The 23,592-nt window shown below is 57.0% G+C and overlaps 1 protein-coding gene across 1 annotated transcript; it reads left to right on the top strand.

The window, feature by feature from the left end:
* Window positions 1-142: 142 nt before the first annotated feature.
* On the top strand, window positions 143-21,057 carry MVK (mevalonate kinase). The gene is given in 13 exon segments (XM_025889321.2): window positions 143-262; window positions 1,168-1,259; window positions 2,149-2,296; window positions 5,108-5,252; window positions 6,625-6,780; window positions 10,103-10,206; window positions 10,764-10,809; window positions 14,595-14,685; window positions 15,032-15,148; window positions 18,429-18,582; window positions 19,692-19,789; window positions 19,791-19,893; window positions 19,896-21,057. Coding segments are annotated over 12 exon segments (1,389 nt in total). The 5' UTR covers window positions 143-262; window positions 1,168-1,181; the 3' UTR covers window positions 20,045-21,057.
* The last annotated feature ends 2,535 nt before the right edge of the window (window positions 21,058-23,592 follow it).

Here is a 23,592-nt window from a genome sequence, read left to right as displayed (position 1 = left end):
CCATTGGTCCGTGGCCCTCGACCCAGGGCGGGACACTCCCAGGGGCTTGCTTCCCATTGGTTCACTGAAGGGGCGGGGAAACCCGTGACAGCTTTGTTGCAACACCTATTGCTCAATGTTCAAGCCAACTGGGAAAGGACGCCCCAGCTCGCGTGTTCTGATTGGCGGAGAGGTAGGACGAGCCCCTCCCCCCGGGAGAGGGGCGCCCGGGGACTAGGTCCGGAACCGCTCCCGCGTCTGCTCCCGGGGCTGGCGGAGGCAGGTGAGAACCGGGGGTCTCGGGGCTGGGTGGCGCAAGGTTTGACGCTGAGACCCAGGACGACCTGGGGCCGGGCTCCCGGCTTCTCTGGCTCAGTGTCCCCGACTCTGGGAGTCCGTCCCGAGCGGTCGGCGAACTCGAATCTGAAGTGGTTTGGAGCTTTGGACAAGCAGTAGGTTTCCCGGTTCCGAGCCTCAGTTTCCCCCGCTAAGAAGCGGGATCACAATAGTACACGGCTTGTGTCTTATATTGAGGTAATGCACGTGAGGCCTTAAATGGGTGGTAAGTCTGCAGAGTTTATAAAAATCTAAGCCGCGCACACCTGTAGACCCAGCAAGTCACTTTCCGGGACTCTGCATTGTAGAGATCCTGGCTTACGTTTGCAAGAAGGCGTTTGACGGCTGTTTTCTACAGCCTGTGATTTATCATCGTGAGGCAATGGAAGCAGCCTAAAAGTCCAGGGAAGCGTTCCTTCTGGTCCATGATTTCATTTAAGTTTCTGCCTTAGACAGTAGCAGTAATAAAAGCTGCAACCAAGAAGCGAACCAGTAACAAATAGCTGTCAGTAATTGAATGAGTGCCGGACACTGCCAAGTGTTCCTCTTGCATTATGTAAGGTAACCTTTCCAAAACCCGTTAAAGTAAGTCCAGTTCTTGTCCCCACATAACATGAGGAAACCGAGGTTCCTAGCCATTTGAGTGAGTTAGTGAAGATGACCTCACTGGAGAGTGGAAGAACTGGAATTTGAACACAGGTCTTTCTCATGCGTTTAGTGCACTGCCTCACTGCACAGTCTTTGCGGTGCATAGCAAGTGCTGAATGGTAGCTGCCTTTTTTGTTAGAATGATGAGTTTGAACTAGGCATTCTCTAGTATCGCTTCATCCTCTCTCTGGCTTTTTCTTTCAGGATTGTCAGGAGCCATGCTGTCAGAAGTCCTGCTGATGTCTGCTCCAGGGAAAGTCATCCTTCACGGAGAGCATGCCGTGGTCCACGGCAAGGTGAAGTCCCCCAGAGCCTTTGAGCATTGGGCACCTCTTCTCCCTGACCCTACTCTTAAGCCAAAAGGAAGCCTGGACGCATAGCCTGGGAGCACGTAGGAGAGGAGATCAGTTTCTCTGCAGCGAGGCAGGGAAGAGACAGGTCTCACACCCACTGAAGGGCTTCCCTGGCCTCACCCAGTAAGAGAGCACAAAGCTGAAATGTAAAGCTGTGCAGGTGGAATGAGACAACCTGGAAGGTGGGCTTCGGTGGAGAAGAAGAGAGGTGGGAGCGCTGAGCCCTGGGGCACCCCAACATTCAGAAGTGGGGAAGATGAGTAGGATCCAGCAAAGAAAACTGAGAGATGCATTATCTCACTTAACTCTTAGGACGGCCCTCTGTGGTTAAACTTTGATTATCCCATTTTGCAGATGTGGCAGCTGAGGCTTAGGGGAGGGTTGGTAGCTTGAGCGGGGTCCCGTGTACCTTAGCAGAACCGGGAATGGACCTAAGTCTGTCTGAACCCACAGCTCATGCTTTTTTCCGCTCCTGTGCTCCTCCACTCCTCGTCATTCTTTATGTTCCTAACTTCATCTTTGCTGACATGATGATTGTGGGGAAGCCTTTCCTTTGTGTGGAGGACCTCTGAAGTTTTGCGCGGGGAGGGCAAACATAAGTAGATATCAGCTCCTAATTGATGGGTAGACGCTGTGTCACTTAGTGGGAGAGCATGCCAAGGTTGATCAGCAGTGTCTGCCATGGGCATGGGTGGGCATGTGCCCTATATGCTAGTATGTGCTCTCTCTCCTCAGTACATTGACATTGACCCCCGGTTTTAAGACCGGAGCCAAACTCTTTGCACCTCCCCCCCCATGCCCAGGCTCATTGTATTTGCCCTTTATTCTACAGGTGGCACTGGCTGCAGCCTTGAACTTGAGAACATTCCTCCAGCTTCAGCCCCACAGCAATGGGAAAGTGTGCCTCAACTTACCAGACATTGGCGTCAAGCGGGCCTGGGATGTGGCCAGGCTTCAGCTGCAGGACACAAGCTTTCTGGGTAAGTGCAGCGGGGAGGAACCAGGTGTGGGCGGAGCCTGGGCCCTGACCAGAGGAGAAAGGGGACAGCTGGGTAGTTATTCTAGGCCGTCTCTGAGAGGGTCAGAGACTAGCTACTCTGGGGGTGTTTTCTCTTGACCCCATAAAATTAGCTTTACTTATTTATTTTTTTAAACTTAAGAGCGTCAAATGATGCACTGGATCTGTGTGGGCTGTGGGGGACTGATCCTCAAGGCCTGTTGTTGGGTGAAAAACAGATGCAAATAACATGTATCTAAGGAAAGACCCAGATTAAGTGTCAGTATGTATGTACATGCAGGGGTGATTAGTGACCTCTGGGAAGGTCCTGAGGTCTGAGAGTGGACAAAGGGAGCCTTCTTTCTGTAAGATTGGTTTGACAAGGAGGAGGTATTGATTGGTGTTGGGTATCATTAAAAATCATTAAAAATAAAAGTAACATGCTTATTAGTTGGAACACAGAGTCAATAGGGAAACACCATCAGTTAAAAAAAAAAAAGGCAGCTGTTACCACTGCCCCCCTGACCACCTCCCGTGACAACTCTCAGCATTTTGGTGTTGCTCCTTCTGGATTATTTTCTGCAGATGGAGAGTTAGATTGAGGGAGATGGGGAGGATATCTTGTTCCTTAACCAAAATCCGATCAGGCCATACAAACTTGTGTGGTTTGTTTGTTTTCTTCAGTGTATCAGGACTCTCTTTCCATGCCAATAAATAAAGACCCCTGCGGTGATTTTCGATAATATTGTGAATGTTGTGTCCCCTCATAAGCAGGCAGGGTTTTTCATCCGTGGGGTCGCTTGCCACCTGTACCAAAGCTGAAGGGGGTTTTCTATCCTCCGTTCATTTGCTGTCTCCTCGCCAGGCTAATGCCTCATTGTTTGGAACAGTGTTTCTCAGCCAGAGTGGGACAAGTGGGAGTCCTCCGGGGGTCTTTTCCCAACTGCTCCCTGCCCTCTGGGACGATCATTCCACAGCAATCCACTCCCGAATTTTGCAGGGCGATGAGGAACAGGCGAAAAGCCCCATTTCTCAACCAGTCATGCCTTGGGGTCCCCCGGGGAGGTTTTCATTATTGTTGTTGTTCTTAACAATACAGACAGATTCCTGGCCCTGCCCCTCTCCTATTAAAGAACAGGGGTCGCGGTGGCAGGGGACCAGGCAGGTGTATTTTGAAAGAAGCTCCCTGGGTGATTCCAGGATCACCGGGCCTCCGCTCCCCGAGGCTGGGGATGTTCCCCTGCCTGTGTGAGCCTGGACAGGTCACTTATCCCTCGGAGCCTCTGTGAGCAGAGTCCTGTGGCCTGGGAGGGTTGCTGTGAGGATCCAGCAGGATCGGAGGTGGGCCAGGGCTGGGACGCAGAGTGTAGTACGTGTGTGAGGGCTTGTGAGTGATTTCTCCACGGAGAAAAAGGAATATGGAACATGAGCCTTTCAGAGACATGTTTTCTAGTAGCCTGCCAGGCTCTCTGTCTTTTTCTTTCAGTATTCTCTGGTTGCTTCCCAATAGTTACAAACACCGGGAACATTTCACTGGGCATCCTTATGTGTGCCAGGCACTGGACTAGTGTGTCGTGGATGTTGGCACTCTTAGAATCCTCCAGCTTGCCCTGGACACAGGTGGTGGTATCCATCCCCATTTTATGGATGAGAAAATTGAGCTTCAGGGGCCAAGTGGCTCAGGTCACAGAGCATTGTCAGTGATGCAGAAAGGATTCAGACCCAGATTTTTCCGAACTCTTCCAAAGTCTGTTTTTTTTTTTAGATTTTTTTGTTTATTTGAGAGAGAGAGCATGAGCAGGGGGAGGGGCAGAGGGAGAAGCAGGCTTCCCACTGAGCAGGGAGCCCAATGTGGGGCTCAATCCTGGGATCATGACCTAAACTGAAGGCAGACCCTTAACCTACTGAGCCAACCAGGCGCCCCTAAACTGTCCAGTGTCTTGATGAGTCATTCCATTTCCCTTGCAGCACTTTGAAATGTCTGTGCTCTCCGTAACACTGTTAACTGGCTTGGCTGCCTTTAGTGTGTCATTATTTCAGGGAATACATAGGGCTTCGTATTTACACCACCCTAACATTTCCCAGCACCCACGTACCAAACTCGATGTTCTGTTCCCTTTACAGTTGGACCCGTGACTCAGGGAGCAATTTGTAAAGCCGGTCGGGCTTGCTGGGCCTCCTCAGGCTCTCCGAGGAAAGTGGCCCAGCCTCCTACCGGGCCTCTTCTGGCTGCCCAAGCAAATGTCAGCACTTCACGTTCTCTGGTTTTGAGTGTCCCATTCTTAAGAGTTGGTTCGGGAGAGGGACGCGTTTGGGGGATAATTGAATACTGCCTTTGGTTTTGGTTTTGTACCGTGGGGGTCAAACCCAGACCTTTGAGTGGTCGAGCTAGCATGCACTTCGTGTGCGTGTGTGCGTTTCAAGACGACCCTTAATTAAGCACGTACTACATGCCGGGAGCTGTGCCGCGGGTCTTAAGCACCTTATTTCAGTTTGTTGGTGCGTATTTACGGTTCCTATCCCTGCCTACCAAAGAGGGAAACTGACGTTCAGAGAGGGTAAGTCACGTGCTCAAGGCCCCAGAGCCAGTGAAGCGTACCGTCGGGACCCACACCCTAGTGTGCATGCCCGCAAAGCCCAAAGGCCCCCGGCAGACGTGGCCCTGGTGCTCGGGCCGCAAACGCACGTCCCTCTGAGATGCTGAGTCTCAACACCCGCTCGGGTTCCTGTGCTCCGTTGTCTATAAACGCGTCTGCGTCCCTCTCACCCGGCCATGTTTGCTTGTTTGCCACAGAGCAAGGTGACGCCACAGCGCCCACTGCAGAGCAAGTGGAGAGGCTGAAGGAGGTGGCGGGCTTCCCCGAGGACAGCGCCAACGCCGAGCACCTGGCTGTGCTGGCCTTCCTCTACTTGTACTTGTCCATTTGCCGGAAGCAGAGGTACGTGCGTGGCCTGGGCCCAAAGCCAGATTCCCCCACATCTGCCACGTGGCTTCTCCCGGGCCATGCCCACAGAGGCCGCCCTGCTCCACGTCCCGCAGCCTCCGGGAAACCGTGACGAGCAAAGTAAAGCCAATGTCCGCCCTACCCCTTAAGATAGGACCTGGGCTGCCTGCCATCGGGGAGGCCGGCTGCCGGGGTGGCGGTGCTGGTGAGGCCATGTCACGTGGTGATGGAGAGTCGGAGCATGTTGGGTCAGACCCCATGGCGGCCGCCCACCAGCTTCCTTGAGGTTCTTACCCTCCCTGGGCCTCAGTGTCCTCATCTGTAAAATGGGGGTAAGTAACAGTACCTACCTCGTAGGCTTCGTGTGAGGGTGAGGGAGTTTATTTATCTAAAGTGCATGACACAGAGCCTGGCACACAGCTTGAGAAATATGAGCCATTAATATTTTCCTAAGGAAACTACTGGAGGGGTGGAAATATTATATATGAAATGAGCCTAGCTCTGTAACTAGCCCACAGTGATTTTCACTGTGATTTTTTTTTTTTTCGGTCCCAGGCCCAAAGGGAAAGCCTCAAGGGGCAGCCAGCCCTTTACTCAGACAGCAAAGGACCAGGCACGGTGCGGAGGGCACATTCACAAATGTCTCAGCTCTTGCTGTCCGCCATGGGATTTTCATCTTAAGTGAGGGGCACGTCCCTTTCTGGGAAGGGGTGCACATTTCAGAACATCCTGATCTGAGCGGGGCGGGCGTGTGTAGTTTGTAAGGCAGTTTCGCATTATAATCTTATACGTGGAAAACAGCAGAGTTACTTAACGGGAAATAAAGAACATGAAGTTTAACAGTCCTTGCTTGGGGGAAATGCAACAGGGGAAGGATCCTGTGAACACACAGTGCACCTAGAGAAGATCTCAGTGGAGAAAGGGGGCCGTCAAGGCGAGCTAGGCATGGCTTCTGGGTGGGTGGCCAGGGGAAGCTTCCCAGTGGAAAGGATGTTTGAGAAGGGTTCTGCAGGATGGGTAGGAATCTGCGTGGGGGAGGAAGAGGCTGTCCCGGGCAGGGATACACACAGAGCAGGGCCACGGGAGAGCCCCGCTGTGCAGGGAACAGGAAGGAATTGAGAGAAGTGGTTGGTGGTTCACGAGGGAACGTCGTGCTGTAAAGGATCCTGGTACCTGTTTCCAAGCTGCCTGGTTCACCATGACTCCCTGCCCATCCCGTAGGGCCGCTTTTGGGGAGGGCAAATGTCCCCGAGTTCAGAAACCTGGGCCTAAGGCTTGGAGTCAGGCCCTGCCAATGTCCAGTCCTGGGCCTTGACCGCTAACTCGATCTCCAGAGAGTCACGCTCTGCACGCCGCTGTGTTTCAGGGCCCTGCCCAGCCTGGACATCATGGTGTGGTCACAGCTGCCCACCGGGGCTGGCCTGGGTTCCAGCGCCGCCTACTGTGTGTGTATGGCCGCCGCTCTCCTGACTGCATGTGAGGAGATCCCAAACCCGCAGAAGGACGGGGTGTCTGCCGGCAGGTAATCGCCGCCCTCGCCCTGGGCGCCACGACCCGAGCGTGGGTCCTCTCCCAGAACTCCCCGCCAGAGGTGTCATGTGGCCTCCGTACAGCGGGGGAGCTGAGGCACGGAGACCAGGGGATGGTAGAATGAGATTTGCACCCGGGCGGTCTGAGCCTGGAACCACTTTAGTTCCCCGACCCCTCACCCCCCCCCTTGCCTCTTTTGGGTTCAAGAGTGCATGGTGTGGCAGAGAGAACCCGAGCCCAGACATAGGGAGCCGTTGGGTCCACTCCTGCTGGCGACTCACTGTGGGACCTCGGCCAAGCCGCTGCACCCCTCGGGGCCTCAGCGTCCTTCTCCGTAACCGGTTGTACCAGGTGGTTGTACAAGAAGTGACTGTGAGTCAGTGAGGCTCGTTGGGACAGTGTCACTGGCAGCCGTGTCTGTCACTGCGGAATGCACCTTGAGAAGCCACCCCAAGCACGGTCTGTCCTGGGCCCCGCCCTGGGAGTGGTGCCAGTCCAAAATCCAGCCTGGCAGCTTCTTGATGAGGCCCGTCCCTGGGCCCTCGGGGCTCACGCGGGCCCTCCCACTGGCGGCCTTGGGTACCCACCATGTGCTGTGTCAGGGGGCGCCACTGGCCTTGTCTGTCTCCCGGGGTAGCCGTCAGGAGAGAAAGCTGCTCAGGCCGTGCTGGGCACCAGCATGGACGTGGCTGTGTGGTTCCTCCCAGAGCGGTGCTCCCATGCCCTCCACACCCGTTGCAGGGGCCCAGGCTGGAACCAGACCCAAAGGCCACGCTGTGCTAGCCTGCGGCTGAGGGCCCCTTTCCTCCTCCAGAACTTGGTTTTGAATTGAGGTTTCCTTCCTCGGCCCCGAAAATGCCGTGCTTTTCTGATAGCCTGGGCCCCGCTGGGTGCCCTGTGAGGGCCAGTGATTTCTCTTCTGAGACACGGAGGTTAAAATACAGTTGAATTCAGATGGAGCCCAAAGGTCCCTTGGATCCTTGTGGCCGCGGCAGATCCGGGGGTGGGGAGGGTGCTCTCCATGGGAAGTGTCTGTCAGCATTCTGCACACTCGTTTTGGATGGTTCCTGTGCGTGGAAAGAAGTGGGAGGCATGGGGCAGAGGCAGCTTTTGTCAGGGGAAGAATCCAGAAGGGAATGAGAGATGCACCTGTAGGTCACACAAGGTGACGGTTTTCAGGAATTTCGGTGAGGTTTGTCTTGGAACTCGCTGCAGGCCATTGAGCCACCCCTTCTTCTCCCTGGGCTCTGTTTCCTCATCTGGAAGCGAGGGGCTGCACTTGATGGGCCTTTGGGGGGCCCTCCAGCCTTGTTGTTTGGTGATCCTGTGATACGATGGTGCTAGTTAGCATGTGCTATTCACCGATTGTAACCTAGATCAGTGAAGGCCCGCTTGTCCCGGGTCCCCCGAATAGACTCGTATGTATGGGCCAGCAGACCAGCTTTGCCGTTCAGAAGGCGAGTGTATGTACGTGTGTGAGTGCTCGAGAGCATGGCGGGGGGGACGCTCTTTCTCACGCAGCTTCCTTACAACCAGCTCTGCCCCCCCCCCCCCCGCAAAGACCCAGTCATTCCTTCCCAGGACCTTTGATGAGAGCAGGCCCAACCCCTGCCCTGGCCCCAGCATTTCCAAATCCTACAGACCTGGAATCCGGTCTCCTGTGAAGAGGAGGTTAGAAATCTGAGCCCCCCAGGGATGAACGGTGTGCAGAATGGGAGGGAGACGCGACTTTGTGGAGAAGTCCAGGTCCCGGACTGGGTCCAGTTGCCCCTCTTCCCCGTCGCTCACTCACTTCGCAGGTCCTGGAAAGGGCCGACGCTCGCCCAGTTCCAGATGCTACGCTGCCTCGGTCTGGAATGCTCCCCTCTCACGTCTTGCCCTGCTGACCCACCTCAGGCCCTTCCCTTTCCAGATGGGGTGCACCCCACCCACCCCACATCGCATCTCCTGGGGGTTGTAGTTAAATAATGATTGCTGCTGGGCATCCCCTTTCCGTGAGATGCCAAGCCTCAAGCAGTCAGGGGCCGTGTCTGGTTCATTCCCTACTGTGCGCTTAGGCACAGGCCCATAGTAGATGCTCAGTAAATGCTGGACAAATGAGGGAGTCTTGTTGGCCCCATAAAGCTCAGTCGTTGGGAGTTTGGGCCCCAGTCAACTGATGTGGTGCTGATGTAGCAGTGAATAGCACTGGGATCTGCTTTACCCACCTGAGCCTCAGGGTCCTCTTCTATACGAGAGGGATAGTAACTACCTTCCCTGTAGGGTTTTTGTGGGGATTACCGGAGACGGCCATTTGAGAAAGGCTTCAGCACAGTGCTTGGCACTTGGTGATGGCGTTGAGCCTCTCAAGCACCATGTGAGTGGTGAGGGCATCACATTCTCATTTGGCCAGCAAAGAAAGAGGCTCAGAGGGGGCGATGGCTTTGCCCAAGGCCCCACAGCAAATGAGCGCTGGACCAGGCTTGGGGTGAATCCAGGAGCCGCGATCCCAGGCGACCTTTTTCCGGAGCCCATACTGTTTCCCAGGCGTTTTACGAAGCACTTTTGTGTTCGTATCTCACACGTCCTCGGTGGGGGAGACACGATTGCCCGTGTTGTGTAGATGAGAAAACAGGGTTGGGGGTGAAGCCGTTGCTCGGGGATGCCCAGAGAACCGGTGGCAGGGCGGCTGGCTGCCTGCTCCACAGCTCTGCCCCAGAGCCCCAGCATTCTCGGGGCCACAGCACCCCGTTTCGTGGGGGCAGGGGGTCCCCAGAAAGGAAACAAAAGCTGAGATAAAGGGCAGGGGAAGGGCTGACTGTATCCTTGTTCGATACTCACGGGCTTGGGGTCTGCTCACTCAAACTGTGCGTGAGCCCCCACCTCTCCCGAGGAAGGCAGCGTGGCCGCGTGCTTAGGGACGATCCAGAGGTGGTCAATGCGCGCTTGACCCACTGAGGGTGTCCAGGGCGCCTACAATCCACGTTCCTAGTGGTTGGGCTTTGGCAAGAGTCGGATGAGGACAATGGGGCTCAGACAGGTTAGGTAACGGGCCCAGAGTCCCTCAGCTCCTAGGACCATGTGCATCCGAAGCCTGGTCTCCTTCCGTGGTGCCGGGCGGGAGGGCTGCAGAGGAAGGGAGGAAGGTACAGCACGTTCTGTAGTGGAGAGGTTCCAGGCTGTTCCTCTGTTTCTGGGTTCGAGGGCCCAAGCCCCTTTGACTTTTTTTGGTCTCCACCAGGCTTAACCTGTGGATCCTTCCCCCTGCTGCCCTCGGCAACCCTGGCCCCCCACTCTCTTCCGAGGCACAGACAAAACTCCTGTGTCTTCTCCAGGTGGACCGTGGAGGATTTGGAATTAATTAACAAGTGGGCCTTCCAGGGGGAGAGAGTGATTCATGGAAACCCCTCCGGAGTGGACAACGCTGTCAGCATCTGGGGTAAGGGCTGCCTCAGGCTTGTTTTCTCTATTTTTAGTATTTTATAAATTCTCAGGACCATTGTAGCTGCTCAGGCTCTGTTTTTGGATGAATGAAATCAGTGGGTTCTGAGGAAAATAGTATTTTCCTTTTCGGGGGTGGGGGGGACGGGAGAAATTTCAGGGCCCTGCCTCACACCTCCCGAATCTAATCTCTGGCGGTATCTGGGGGGCCGGGGTGGGGCCTGGGAAGCTACAGTTTCAGGGAGCCCCCCCACGACGGTCTGTGTGGTAAAGCTGCAGAGCCACACCAGCTGGGCTCCCCTCGGGTGAGGACCCTGGCTTATGGGGCCTGGCCACAGTGCTGGGTCCCCGTTCGCCATGTGGCCTGTGGCGTGAGGCCGGGCAGGCTGGAGGGCGGGCAAGCCTTTGTGCCCCCCAGGACTCTGTGTAACTGGGGCTGGGATGACTAGTGGTTGCGACAGAACTCTCACCCCCACCTCAAGCCCAGCTTCTCAGCCAAGAGGCAAAGATTCGTAGCTTTTCCTACAGCTCTGACCCACTGCTTTTTCTCTTTAGGAGGAGTGCTCCGGTTCCAACAAGGAAAGATCACCTCCCTAAAGAGGTAATTCTGGGGCAGAACAGCAGCTCCGGGCACAGCTGTGGCAACGCATCCAGCTGGGGACGGGGGGGGGGGGCTCTAACCTCGTGGTGAGGGACGTGGGTGGGCCGTGTGTCCCCGGGCTTTCTCTCCCCTCCCCCATGAGGCCTGTTCTCACCTTCTGTGCTGCCTTTCTTAGATCACCGAGAGCTTAGAGGGAGAAGTCATGCATGGCTGTGCCGGTCACCTTCCAGAGAGCGACCGCTCCCCCAGGCCCCTGGCCTCTCAGTCATTTAATCCATGCGCTCGTGTGTTCATTTCGCAAACCAGAACTGATACCTGCCTGTGTTCCTGGGCGACGCTGTACTAGGGTCTCAGGCTATACAACTGAGTCGCAGACACAGTTTTGGCGGGGGTGGGGGGAGAGTGGAGGGCTAGGGGAAGGGCCGGCAGACATGCGCACCAGGGTGCCGCAGGCAAACGTGGGAGTTGCCACCCTGAGGCCCTCAGTGCAGAGCCCGGGCTCGAGCAGGCGGTGACATGTGACAGCTTTTCAGCCCGTTTCACATGTCCCTTGACCCCCTTCCTCTGGAGGGATGGGGACTACAAACGTGCATGTTAGAATAGAACACCCTCTGTTCTCTTCGGACCCAGAGTGGACACGGATGGGGCGCGTGGTAGCAGGTGCTGCTTGGCAGTTCCGTCCTCCATCAAGTCGGGTGGTGGTGTTTGTCCTAGGGCACTTTGCTACCTTGGTGGCCTTTGCACGGGGATGAGGGTGAGGAGGGTCGTCCGCACTGCGGATGGGCAGCAAGTGCTAGCCCGCTGCCCTCGGCCACTGGGCCACTCCTTTAGTGGCTCCCTGACCTGGTGCAACACGGTGCTGTATTCTTGCTTCCACCTGCACCTCTGGGATCTTCCTGCCTCGCCTCTGTTGGTTTCCAAGAGCCAGGCCTGCCTTTCCGAGGCTCAACAGTAGGGTTTCTTTAATTTTGGCACCATCGACATCGTGGCCTGGATAATTGTTTATGGCGGGGGCTGCCCTCTGCAGCGTGCTGAGGAGGTTTAGAAGCATCCCTGAGCTCTACCCGCAAGATGCCAGTAGCACCTCTCCCATGTCCCAGCTGTGACAACTGGAAGTGTCTCCAGACATTGCCTCATGACCCTGGAGGGCAAAACTCGAGATGCTAACCTCCGCTGTGCACCAAGGAGGAAGCAGAGCCATTTAGGAGAGGGACCAGCCCGCCCTATAGCTGCTGCGCACCCGGGGCGCTGGAGCTGGGGGCCCAGGCGGGGCCGGCTCTGCCAGGTAGACTGATGCCCGGTGCAGCGACAGCAGCGGTCAGCGTGGGGCTCCAGATGCCAGAGCTGGGCCTGCCCGCAGGGCTCCCAGTCATCCTCAGACTGGGGCGACTGTCATCCTCAGAACGAAGGCACCCAGAGAGTACTGGAGCTGCTGTGGGTGACAGTGAGGGGTGTCATAATTCGGGCTACAGGTCTGGGGGTGCTTCCTGGGGGCCGTGGCATCTCACTCAGGGTTTCCTGAGAGCTCGTTGTATCTTAAGCACCGAACTGGGCCCTGGGGATAGAAAACCAGCTAAAACGTGGCGTGGGTACGTGCACATTCTACTGGAGGGAAGTCAAGAGATAAGTGATAGAGGGCTTTCCAGGTCGGGGAGGCAGGGGGAGAGGCCCCGAGGCATAGTCGTGGCCAGCTGGTGGTGGTGTGGTGGACAGAGGCTCTGGGGTCCTTAGGCCTTTAATTTGAGCCCAGCTCTGCCCCTCATGAGCAGGGTGCTCTTGACTGAGTCGCTTTTCCTGAGGCAGACTTTCCTGTGTTTATATAATGAGGATCCTGAGCATGAAATCAGAAACCGTATCTGTAGAGTGTTTTGCCCTTTGCCGACCAGATTTAATTCCACAAATACTACTGAGCAGCTACCGTGTGCTGGGTGCTGGGGCCTCAGCAGGGAAGAATAAGGCCTGCCTTCACGGAACTCACATTTCATGGGAGGAGACAGCCGACAAATGGCTCCATAAGAGCATGTCAGGCAGTTGGGTGGATGACCAGGGGAGCCTCTGATGAAATGACATTTGAGCAGGGACCTGAATGAAAACACGAGAGTGAACCCTGGAGCTGTCGAGGACATAGGTGTGTCCCTCCCTGGCAGAGGAAACGCAGGTGCAAAGGCCCTGAGGCCGGGGTGTGCCTGGCAAGCTGAGCGGCAGGTAGGAGGCCAGGATGGCTGAGTGGAGTGAACACCCAGGGAGGGTGGAGAGAAGATAAGACTGAGGGATTGGCCAGGCCTAGCACGGACAGGCGCTCACACAGCAGAGCCTGGGCGGTGGTGTCTGGCTGCCCCAGGAGCCCAGGGTTTTGTGGGGCCGGTGGGTCTGCAGCAAGCCTGTTCACAGCGGACTTGCCTAAGGAAGATGAAGACACAATATTCAGACCCCTCCCACCCCACTGAATGGGAGCACAGAGCAAACCGACCTTCACTGCGGGCCACGGGGCGCCACGGAGAGCAGATGGCGGATTCTCTGAGAAGCCGGGAGGCCAGACTCCGCATTAATCCTGCCGATGGCTTCAAGAGGAACCCTTTCCCCCCAAACCACGCATGGTGCTTCTCCATTAAAAAAAAAAAAAAATGCATTGTTTGCAAAGTGGATCAAGATACGGCCTCCCAGAAGGCTGCCCTTTTGAGGAACAGCTTGTCTTTAAGGGGAAAAGAAAAGCCAAATAGAATGTTCATCTTTTGTAAAGTTTAAAAAAAAAAAAAAAAAAAAACCGGCCTCCAAGGCTGAGAATCGATATTAATTTCATGGGTTTACGGGCGGTGAGATCAAGCAGGTTTCTGGCAGCCTTTTCCAGCCCTATTGGATTTTACAGTCTTGGGCTGTGAAAAGAAAAACGGTAAAGGTATCAAGGGGTCTGCCTGTCTCCAGCTGTCTTGGGCCAGAGCTCATCCAGATGCTCCATCCTCAGTCCCCGCCCCACAGTGCTTGAAAGGCAGCTTGGGGATGACAAGAAACAGTGCCCTGAGTCCCCCAAGACCGCCAGCCATAGCACGATTGGGATTGTGACTTTAGGAGATGTTTGAAAGCTCAGGGGGTTGGCGAGGGCAGCTTACCATGGCTGCCCTCGGCCCTTTGTTCACTTACCTGGGGGAGCCGAGTAGGGACAACTGACTCCCTCCAACCATCTCTGGCTGAGCCAGGGCAGTGGGTCTGAGCGCCATCAAGGCAGGGCAAGGCTGGGCCCCACGTGCTGGGAACCTGACCCCTGCACAAGCCTGCCCTTCCCTGCAGCCCTGGGCTCGCTGTACCAGCCAACCGGGGCATCTTCTCTCCCTGCATGCACCCCTTCTGCGTGATCCGTGCCAGGTCCCATTGCTTTTCTTTCTAAATCTCTAGACCCTTCCACTCCAGCAAGCTGGGGTGGCCCACAGGACAGACCCTCCACCCCTTCTTCCCCCTTCAGCTAGAGTGCCTTTGAACTCCTCTGACCCCGGGGACTTGGCGTGCTCTGCCAGCTCCAGGCTAAGCCAGGCCCCCTCACGTGTGCCCAGCCCATAGTAGGTGCCCCCACTGAAGTCAGGTGGGTGAGTGATGAGCCAAAGGAAAGTGTCCATCTGCCTGGGGGCTGGAGCGGAGACACAGCTGTGACTGGCAGCAGGAGCCCCCTGATGTCCCCTCCCTGGGCCTCCGCTTCCTCCTCCGTGACAGGGTGGGGTGACGTTTGGGATTCCCCCCGGCCCTGACACTGCTCCTCTGTCCTGAGCTCACTGCGGCCCCTCTTCACCCCGCAGGCCACCGGCTCTGAAGATCCTGCTGACCAACACCAAAGTCCCTCACAGCACCAAGGCTCTGGTGGCCAGTGTCAGGAGCAGGCTGCTTAAGGTGCCTCCGGTTCCATTCCTGGGTGGGGTTCTGCTCGGGCCACGGGGAGCCAGGTCTGGGGGCTCGAGCTCGCCCTCTGCCCCATGGGTTAGTGGAGGGCTGGGTTGGATGATGGGGACCGGGGGAGGCAGTTTGGGGCACCCCCCCATCCCCCAGCTGAGAGGCAGGACAGGAAGTGTCAGACATGCTGGCCTGGCCATGAGCATCCCCCACTCATGTCAGGGGGTGCCGGGCAAGGCAGATACCCGGTGGGAAGGAGAGGAGCCGAGTGGGCCGTGGGGACACCTCTCTCTCCTCCCATTGCCCGGCCCTAGGCCTCACGGGCCCTTGCTTCCTCTCCCTGCAGTTCCCGGACATCGTGACGCCCCTGCTGGCCTCCATCAACGCGATTTCGCTGGAGTGCGAGCGGATGCTGGGGGAGATGGCAGCGACCCCGGCCCTGGAGCACTACCTCGTGCTGGAAGTAAGAGCCCGCCTGCAGGCTGCAGGGCCTCACCCACACCGTCGTCAGGCAGGGGCTCCCGATCTGCACTCAGAATCCCCGAGCCAAAGCAGAGAGGCTGGGCCCAGGCCTGAGGTCCCGTGTGTGCAAAGGCCAGCAAGCACGCCTTCTTCTTAAGCCTTTTCCCAGGTCATTCAGAGCCGTGCAGAGAGTACGTGCAAAGCACAGAGCGCAGTGCCCGGCTGTGCTAAGTACCAGGGGCCGGGTTTGGGTTCCTGCCCGTGAGGAGCAGTGGGATGTTGCTGACACTGTCTTCTGTCGGTCCGGGAGCGATTTCTTGCTCGGCCACCTCGTTCCTGCTGTTCTTGCTAACTGCATTTGTTCCTTTGGTAACCTTTTACCTCCGGCATGCTTTGGTTCAGACATTTTTATTTATTTTAGAGAGAGAGAGAGGGAGAGCGGGGGGAGGAGGGGGAGGAGGGGGGACAAGCAGACTCCCTGCTGAGTGTGGAGTCTGTCGTGGGGCTCTATCCCACGACCCTGAGATCATGACCTGAGCCGAAATCAAGAGTCGGACGTTTAACCAACTAAGCCACCCGGGTGCCTTGGTTCGGACATACTCTACCACCATTCTTTCTTTATTGTTCCCCGAGCCGCCACCCTTTGCGTAACTCCCGTGTAGAGGCTGAGACCTCACACCTTGGGTTTGATCCGGTCCCGGTCTGAACCCCAGCTTCACCCCTCCTGGTCTCACCTGAGCGTCCTAAGAATGCAGTAAGGCCCAGTGGGTGATGTGCAGTCACCATGCCTGATGAGCCACCAGCTCAGTAAGCCGGAAGGCACAGGCTCATCCTCAGACATGGTCCGGGTGGCCTGGCAAACATGGATCGACATTAAAGAGCCATGGGGCGCCCCTTGAATCGGGATCAGGCAGGCCCCACGGGCAAGGTGTGTGGCAGCACTTGGCAGGCGGTGCAGAAGGGGCCCCCCGGGAGAGGCCCTGTGGTCTCCATTTCTCCGCAGTCCCCACCACTCCCTAACTGCCACCCCCAGCTGCTGCAGGCTGCCTGTCCCACCGTAGGCATTTGAGTCAGCAGCCCCTGTAGTGAACGGAAGCAGCTCCTAGGCCAAGCCTTTTCACAAGTGACTTCTCCCTTGAGCTCTATAACCACCTGCCTAGGAAGTAGATGTGTTGTGCCCATTTTACAGATCTGAAAACTGAGGCCTAAAGAGCAACTTTCTCCAGGGTTCACTAACCCGTGAGTGGCCGTGCCAGGCGTCAAACTGACTTGCTTGTCTCTTTAGCCAATGGATCTCTAATGCGCACCCACCCGGGGCCAGGGGCAGCGACCCCCCTCCTTTCTGTGCTTTTGCTCCCATTTCCGAAGCTGTCTGCCTCCAGTCCCCTAGCGTTTGCCTTGCTGGCTTCAATTCCTTTCACGCGGAAAGGAGGGAACACAGTCCTCCCGAGTAGGAAATTAATAATGATAGAGTACTGCCTAAAATATACCCCGTTGAGCCCCTGGAGAATGCCACGGAACAGCACGTTGATTATACATCGTGTACGTTTTTGGCTGTGGCAGCCGCTGAAATGTGCAGCTCGGCTCCTGGACGGCTTTGTGCTCAGACCGGCGAGCTGTTCTCCCGTGTCACAACCCGTCATCTGGTCCTTGACAGATTTCGGATCAGAATGTGACAGGTGTCGGAAACCTGCCTTGGCAACGTGACACCTGGCGCTCAGGCGCAGAGAGCAGGCCCCAGAAGTTTTCCCTCACATCCGGCCCCTGGGGCTGGGGAAAGGCACCCGGGGCTGCCACCGGGCCATCATGCCTGTCTGCTTATTTGTCCGAAGGGCTGGCGGGTGTGAGGCGGCCTGCAGGGGAGGGCTGACCCGAGCCCGCCCGACAGCCCGGGGCAGGAGAGCCAGGTGGGCCTCGGCAGACAGCTTGGTGATTGGCAACCCTCCCGGCGCACAGGCGCTCCCCGTTCCCGGGAGCAGAGCCGCGCGCTGCCAAGCCACACGCCACAAGAAGTAGGTGGCCGCTGGAATGCCAAGGGCGCTCTCAGAGACAGGGTAGACGTGAGCTTTGCACCAGGCAGACCCAGCTTCCAGGGCTGGCTCGGTACCTTGCCAGCTCAGCGACCTTAGGCAAGTCACTTTCCTCCCTGAGCCTTAGCATCCCCTGAAATGAAGATGGTGGTGATGTGACCGTAAAAGTATTAATAGCAGCTGACTTTCCCGAAGCCCTCATCTCAGGCCAGGCATCATGCAAAAAACTCACTTCATCCCATCCCCATGGCAACGAGGCAGAACCTCTTACGATGCCAGTTTTACAAGTGGGGAAACTGAGGCATGGGGTGAAGGCCCTCGCGGACCAAGAGGTCACAGAGCTGGGACTCAAACCCAGGCCCCCCCGACTCCAGATCCCACATTCTTAAGCTTGCCCGTGGCAGGGACCGTAGCTGGGTGCTCATTCCTAGAGCCCCAGTGCCTAGCACGGTGCCCGGCATGGTGAAGGTGTTGGGCAAACACTGGTGGAGTAAATGAAATGTTGTAGGGGGCCCCTGGGCTGTGCTAGCTGTCAGTTTTGTTATTTCATCAACCTACGGGCTGTTTGAGCCTCAGAAGAGCTAGAATTTCATGCAGTATCAAAGAAACTGGAACACATTTAGCTCTTTCCCCCACCTGTGACCTTGTTAGGACAATAAACTGGTTCTTATTCTGAAAACATAGGCAGCTGTAGGATGGCATAGTACTTCAGACTTCTGCAAATGATAGAAACCCGTGTCAACCAGGCTTTAACAGAAAGGGAATTTATTGGCTCATAACTGAGAAGACCAGTAAGAACAACGTCAGGCATAGCTGGATCCAGGGGCCGAACCAACTCAGTCTGAAATCTCTCTCCATCTTCCATATAATCTCTGACCATGGGCAGGGCAGATAACTCTGGTGGCTTCTCTCTGAAGTCAACCAGTTTTAGCAGCTCCAGGGCAGAGGCAGAGAAAACCCCGGGAGGGCTGTGGTTGGCCCAGTTTGGGTCACAGGCCCATTCCTGACCAGTCACCATGGCCACAGGCTTCTTTGGCCAGGCATGGGACATGTGTTCGCCACCAGCTCCATCCCAGCCCCATGGGAAGTCCTGCAGGAAGCAGAGGTCCTTTGATCAGTGGAGAGGGACATGGTGCTGGCTTGTCTAAGCCATTTGCCATCCCAAACTGGTGGCCGTCACGTGGATGGGGTGAGCACAGGACCTTGGCTTCAGGCACACCAAGTGGGAACAGATGGAACCTTCTCCTCCAGGAGCTCATCGACATGAACCAGCACCATCTGAATGCCCTTGGCGTGGGCCATGCCTTGCTGGACCAGCTCTGCCAGGTGACCATGGCCCATGGACTGCACAGCAAGCTCACTGGCGCAGGCGGCGGTGGCTGTGGCATCACGCTCCTCAGGCCAGGTACCTGGGGGGTGGGCAGGGTTGCCGGCCAGGGCTCATGCAAACGTTCTACCTGGGCAATTCGCTTGGGAGGAGGAAGACGTCAGAGAACAGCCTCTCCTCTGCTGTGTGGCTTTGGTCGAGTTAATTAACCTCTCTGGGTCTTTGTTGCCGCATCGGTAAAATAAGGATGCTAACGTCTATTTTATAAGATCGTTGTCTAGATTCAAGGAGGAAAGTGCATTTAGAATGCCTGGCCCAGGGCTGGGCTGTGGTATGGGCTCATACTGTGGGCGGCTGTCCTTACCACCTCCTTACCTTCCGAGTCTCCCCCAAGCTCGAGAAATAACCAGGACATTGTCATCACCCCACCGTCACCTCTTGATGTGGCCAAGATGGGGCCTGACCTTGCTACAGAACAAAGGGCTTTCTCTCCCCGTAGTGTTTGGGGAAAGAGCAAGGCTGGGTAATGTGCCCGGGGCCAGCGAGGGGCTCCTGGTGGTGCTCAGTCAACACACCTGCCCTCAGGACCAGGCCCTCAGGGCTCCCGCCTCCGTTGCCTTCCCTTTGCCTCCTCCTTCTGGTCTTTCTCTCCCCTTCTTTACCTTCTCGTCCTTCCTCTTTTTGTCTCACCTTTGCCTGTTGCTTTGCAGTCAGCCCCCAGCGGCCCCAGGCGCTCCCCTCACTCTCAGTGCGCTCCCAGGCGTCAGGAAGGCGGCTTGGCCGACAGCCGACTTTGACTGTTGGCTTCTAGTTCGGGGTCAGTGATGATGATGAGAGAAGGCTCTCTGGGGTGTGTCTGCTGTGCCAGGCGCCTTACCTGCATTCTCCCATGGAAGCCGCACAGTGCCCCTCGAGGGGTAGGTATTATTAGCCCCGTGCCCAGATGAGACTGAGGCTCAGAGAAGGGAAGTCACTTGTCTGAGGTCCCCCGGCTGATCCGTGACAAGGCCAGGCCCATGAGTTTAACTGTTGCTCCACAACCACCCCCCCACCCCCCCTCCCGAGGGTGCAAGGCTTGACATTCCAACAGGAAGACCTGGTTGGCCCCGGGCCTTTTCCAGGATGGACAGTCTCTGCGGGAGCAGACGATTGTTGGGTGACCTGCTGCTTTCCCTCCCCCCCTCCAGATCTGGAGCAGCCGGAGGTAGAGGCCACGAAGCAGGCTCTGACTGACTGCGGGTTTGACTGCTGGGAAACCAGCATCGGGGCCCCCGGCATCTCCGTCCACTCGGCCGCCTCCCTGGACACCCCCGTGCGCCAAGCCCTGGTTGGTCTCTGAGATGAGCCCGCGCCGCTGCAGCCCCACCAAGAAGCGCCTTCCTGGGGTATTCAGTTGGCTTCGGGGCTGGCCAGTGGGCCCCCAGCCCCTGTGCGCCGGCCTTCCCAGCGGCCGCACCCCCCCAGTCCCAGTGGTGCGATATGGAACCTGCAGTGGGCTGGGGACCCCCGAAGACCCGGTCTGTGTCCTGCCTTCTCTTGAGTTGCCCGGGCAGTGGGGCCGTGTGGGGTCCTCTGAGACGCGAGGGGCTTCCTTCCCGTCCTCCCTGAAGCTTCCCCCCCACACACCCATCTGCTTTGGGCCACTGCCACCTTCTCAAACCCTCTGCCCACTTGGCTGGACACTCAGATGCAGTGTGCCTTCTCCCTCCCTCTGCCGCTGCCCTTCCGCCTGTCTCTCCCCGCCCGGCCCCTCCCACCTCCTCCCTGTACGCCCCGTCTGTTTGAACCCCGCAGCACTTCGCGTGCTGTGCTCTTCTCTCCAGCCAGACTGCGGGCCCCCCAGCGGTTGTATGGCGGTGGTCTTTGCCTTCTGCCCTCCTGTCCCAGGGTTGGCCAAAGGCATGGTCGATGTACCCAGTTTCTTCCAGTCTGTACCCACAGGATTTGCAGAAAAGATGGCAGAGGGGAAATAAGCTCTTGAGTAAACCAGGGCTTCCCTTGGAGTCCAGAAAGGATGATGATAGTCTGGTACAGTCTCCAGCCGGCCCCATGCCTGGGTGGGGAAAAAAGATTCAAGTGCTTGTAGCCCAATGCCTGGCACCTACCTGGCCCTATTTGAACTTTATATTACCAGTCAAAGCTCCTTCTGAAATGGCAGAATCCATCAAAAAGCCCCTGTAGCTAGCGCACGGCCACGGGGAGCTCCCGCAGCCCGGGACCTGCCGAGGGGCACACGGGAAGGTGGGGGCTGGGCGGGGAGTTCAGGATGCGGTTAAAACGGCCCTGCGCTTCTGCCCTTGGCCACTAGGGGGCAGCGGGTGCCTTTCCCAGGGTCTTCAGAGGGCGGGTGAGTGGGAGCTGGCCTGAAGAGCAGAATCTGAGCTCTGCACCCCCCACCCCCGCCCGCCATGCCAGGCCTCCCGGGCTGTGCCTGGGCTCCCTGCCAGAGACATGAGGGCAATACGGAGGATGCCTGCCCCAGCATCACTGATGGCGGTTGCCTGCTTCTCTTCAAAACACAAATAATGCATAAAACGATAATGTGAATACTGAGCTCTTACCATGTGCTGGGCACTGTTCTAAGCGCTGTAGATCCATCATCTTTTTTCATCTGCCCGAGGCTTGGAGAACAATTGCTCGTCTCAGCCCCATTGTGTAGATCGGGGAAACTGAAGCTCAGAGAGTTTGAGTAAGTCAGCCAAGGCCACACAGCTAATCCACATCAGAGGCAGGATTCCCAGTCCGACGATGTGACTACAGCACCTGCCCTCAGCTCCTGCGTGCTTCTGCCTGGACACAGGTCAGGGCGATTCGCGCTGCTTTCCACGCTTGGGCTCATTATTCCCTCTGGATTTGGATGTACTTGGTCAGAGTGGGGCCGGGGCCTGGGTATTTTCAAAAGTTGCCCATACCATTTGAACAAGCAGCCGGGACTGAAAGCTGCTTTCTCGGGGATGCTGCTTGACAGCGTTTCCACACTGTAGGAGGGCAGCCTGGGAGCTCCTTGGGGCGCCCAGAGATGCCCATGGCAGGTGTCCAGAGGCTGAGGCCCCCCCCCCCAGAACCTAGCTGCTCCTTGTGACCCTCTTTCTCACTCCCTGGGGGCTGTGTGTATCTTCCAGAGCAGAGGCCAACCCACTGCTTATGCCTCACCCCAGCCATCACAGGGGCCTCAAGGCGCCCACTCCTGGCCACCGATCTCTCACCGATCTCTTCCATTGTGTTTGTAGACAGTTTGCATTTGCAGGGGGCATTCCCCCCTTCCCCTTGTCTGGGGTTCTCCCAGCTGCACGTCAAAACCACCCCAGAATGCCTGCCTCTCCCCCCACCCCCAATATTCTGATTGAACGAATCTCAGCAGGACGCAGTCCTGGGTGGTTTTCAAAAGCTCCCAGGTGATTCCTGTAATGCGGGGCCAAGGCTGAGGACATTGAACGAGATGACCCCAAAGGTCGATTAAGCTCCACCCCGGCTTCCCTTCCCCTCTGCCACCCACTGGCCACGTGACCTCAGGCGAGCCAGTCCCACCTCCTCATCTGGAAGGTGGAAAAACTAGCAGTACCCACCTGAGAGAGGTTTCGAGACGAGGGCGTGAGAAAGTGCACGTAGAACCCGTGGCCCAGTGCCCAGCACAGTAGGTGCTCAGCGTGCTACCTGTCCCGTGCTGGAAGCTAGAGCGCCTCTCGGCGCTCCGAAATTTCGGGGCGGTGCATAGAGCTGGCGAGAAGCCACCAGCCCAGTTTGTCCAAACCGCCTAGATTGTGACCGGGGTGGGGGTGTCACCACCGCTCCAGCCTCCCCCGAGGAACGGGTCACCCAAGCACCTGTGCTTGTTTTGCCAGCCGGAGGCGAACAATTTCCCAAGGCAGCATTTGGACCGCTCCCAGCCTCTGCAGCGTCTTGTGGATTCAATACCCACCGTCACAGCCTCAAGTTGGCAATTTCTGCGGGCTGGCAGAGGTCTCACGTGGCGAGACAGGCGGCAAATATTGCGACTCCCGGCAGACAAGGGTAACTGCTGCGGTTTGCACCCGTGCTGTCTCTGTCGGGGAGGATTTGCTCCCCGTGGCCGGACGGACAGCTGGACGGATGGCTGGCAGCCTGTGGAGGTAGGGAGCTGGCTGCAGGTGCGCGCACGGTCGGGCCCTGCCCTGCCATCCCAGTGTGCTTGGGCCAGTCCCTTTGCCCAGGGCTTAAGCAGCATGCCCTCCAAGATGTTTGCACCCTAATTCCCAGGCCATAGTTACACTTCCCCTAATTGTCACCCAAACGCCCAGAATCCTGCTTAGGACCATACATGTGGCATGTGGCTGTTAACAGCCCTAAATTCTCTCTCTTTTTTAAAGATTGATTTTACTTGTCAGAGGGAGAGCACAAGCAGGGGGAGTAGGAGAGAGAAGCAGGCTTCCCGCGGAGCAGGAAGCCCGATGCGGGGCTCGATCCCAGGACCCTGGGACCATGACCTGAGCCGAAGGCAGACGCTTAACCAACTGAGCCACCCAGGCGTGCATGTATACACACACACACACACACACACCTTTTTTTCTCCATTACACAGCTTGCTCAAGAGACCCTGCCAGTTACCCTGCAGATATGTCCCATGGACTGTGTTCATCGTTCAGTCAATCCCCTTCTGGTGGCTTTGTCAGCTCCTGAATCGCTAACAGCCGACCTCTCAGAGCACCTGCTCCATGCCCAGCGTGGTGCCTAGTGCTCTGTAGGCCTTACCCCCGTGAACTTGCTCGGTTCAGTGAGATAGGTATCGTTCTCCCCGTTCTGTTGATGAGCAAACTGAGGCCCAGAGAAGGGAAGTAACTTGCCCTGGGTCACAAGGCAAGCAAGCGACAGTGGGATTTGAACCCAGGTGTTTGTGACTTCAGAGCCTTGTTCTTGGCGGCTCTTCTGTGCTGTTCTCCAGGAGATGACCAGGGACCTCCCAAAGCCCCCTTTCCAATCCCTGCCTAATCGTTATAGCTGAGATGCCGCTTCCACCCCAGAGGTGCCAGCTCATCTCGCCCCTCCTGCCCCCTTGGCCATCCTTGCTGCCCACACCTTGGCCCCCCATGGTCCTTCCAACGCTGTCTGCTT

Source organism: Callorhinus ursinus, unplaced genomic scaffold, assembly GCF_003265705.2.
Source record: "Callorhinus ursinus isolate GAN/ISIS: 27379988/994484 unplaced genomic scaffold, GSC_fseal_2.0 scaffold41, whole genome shotgun sequence".
Classification (NCBI taxonomy): domain Eukaryota; kingdom Metazoa; phylum Chordata; class Mammalia; order Carnivora; family Otariidae; genus Callorhinus; species Callorhinus ursinus.
This window is presented reverse-complemented; position numbering and strand designations above follow the sequence as displayed.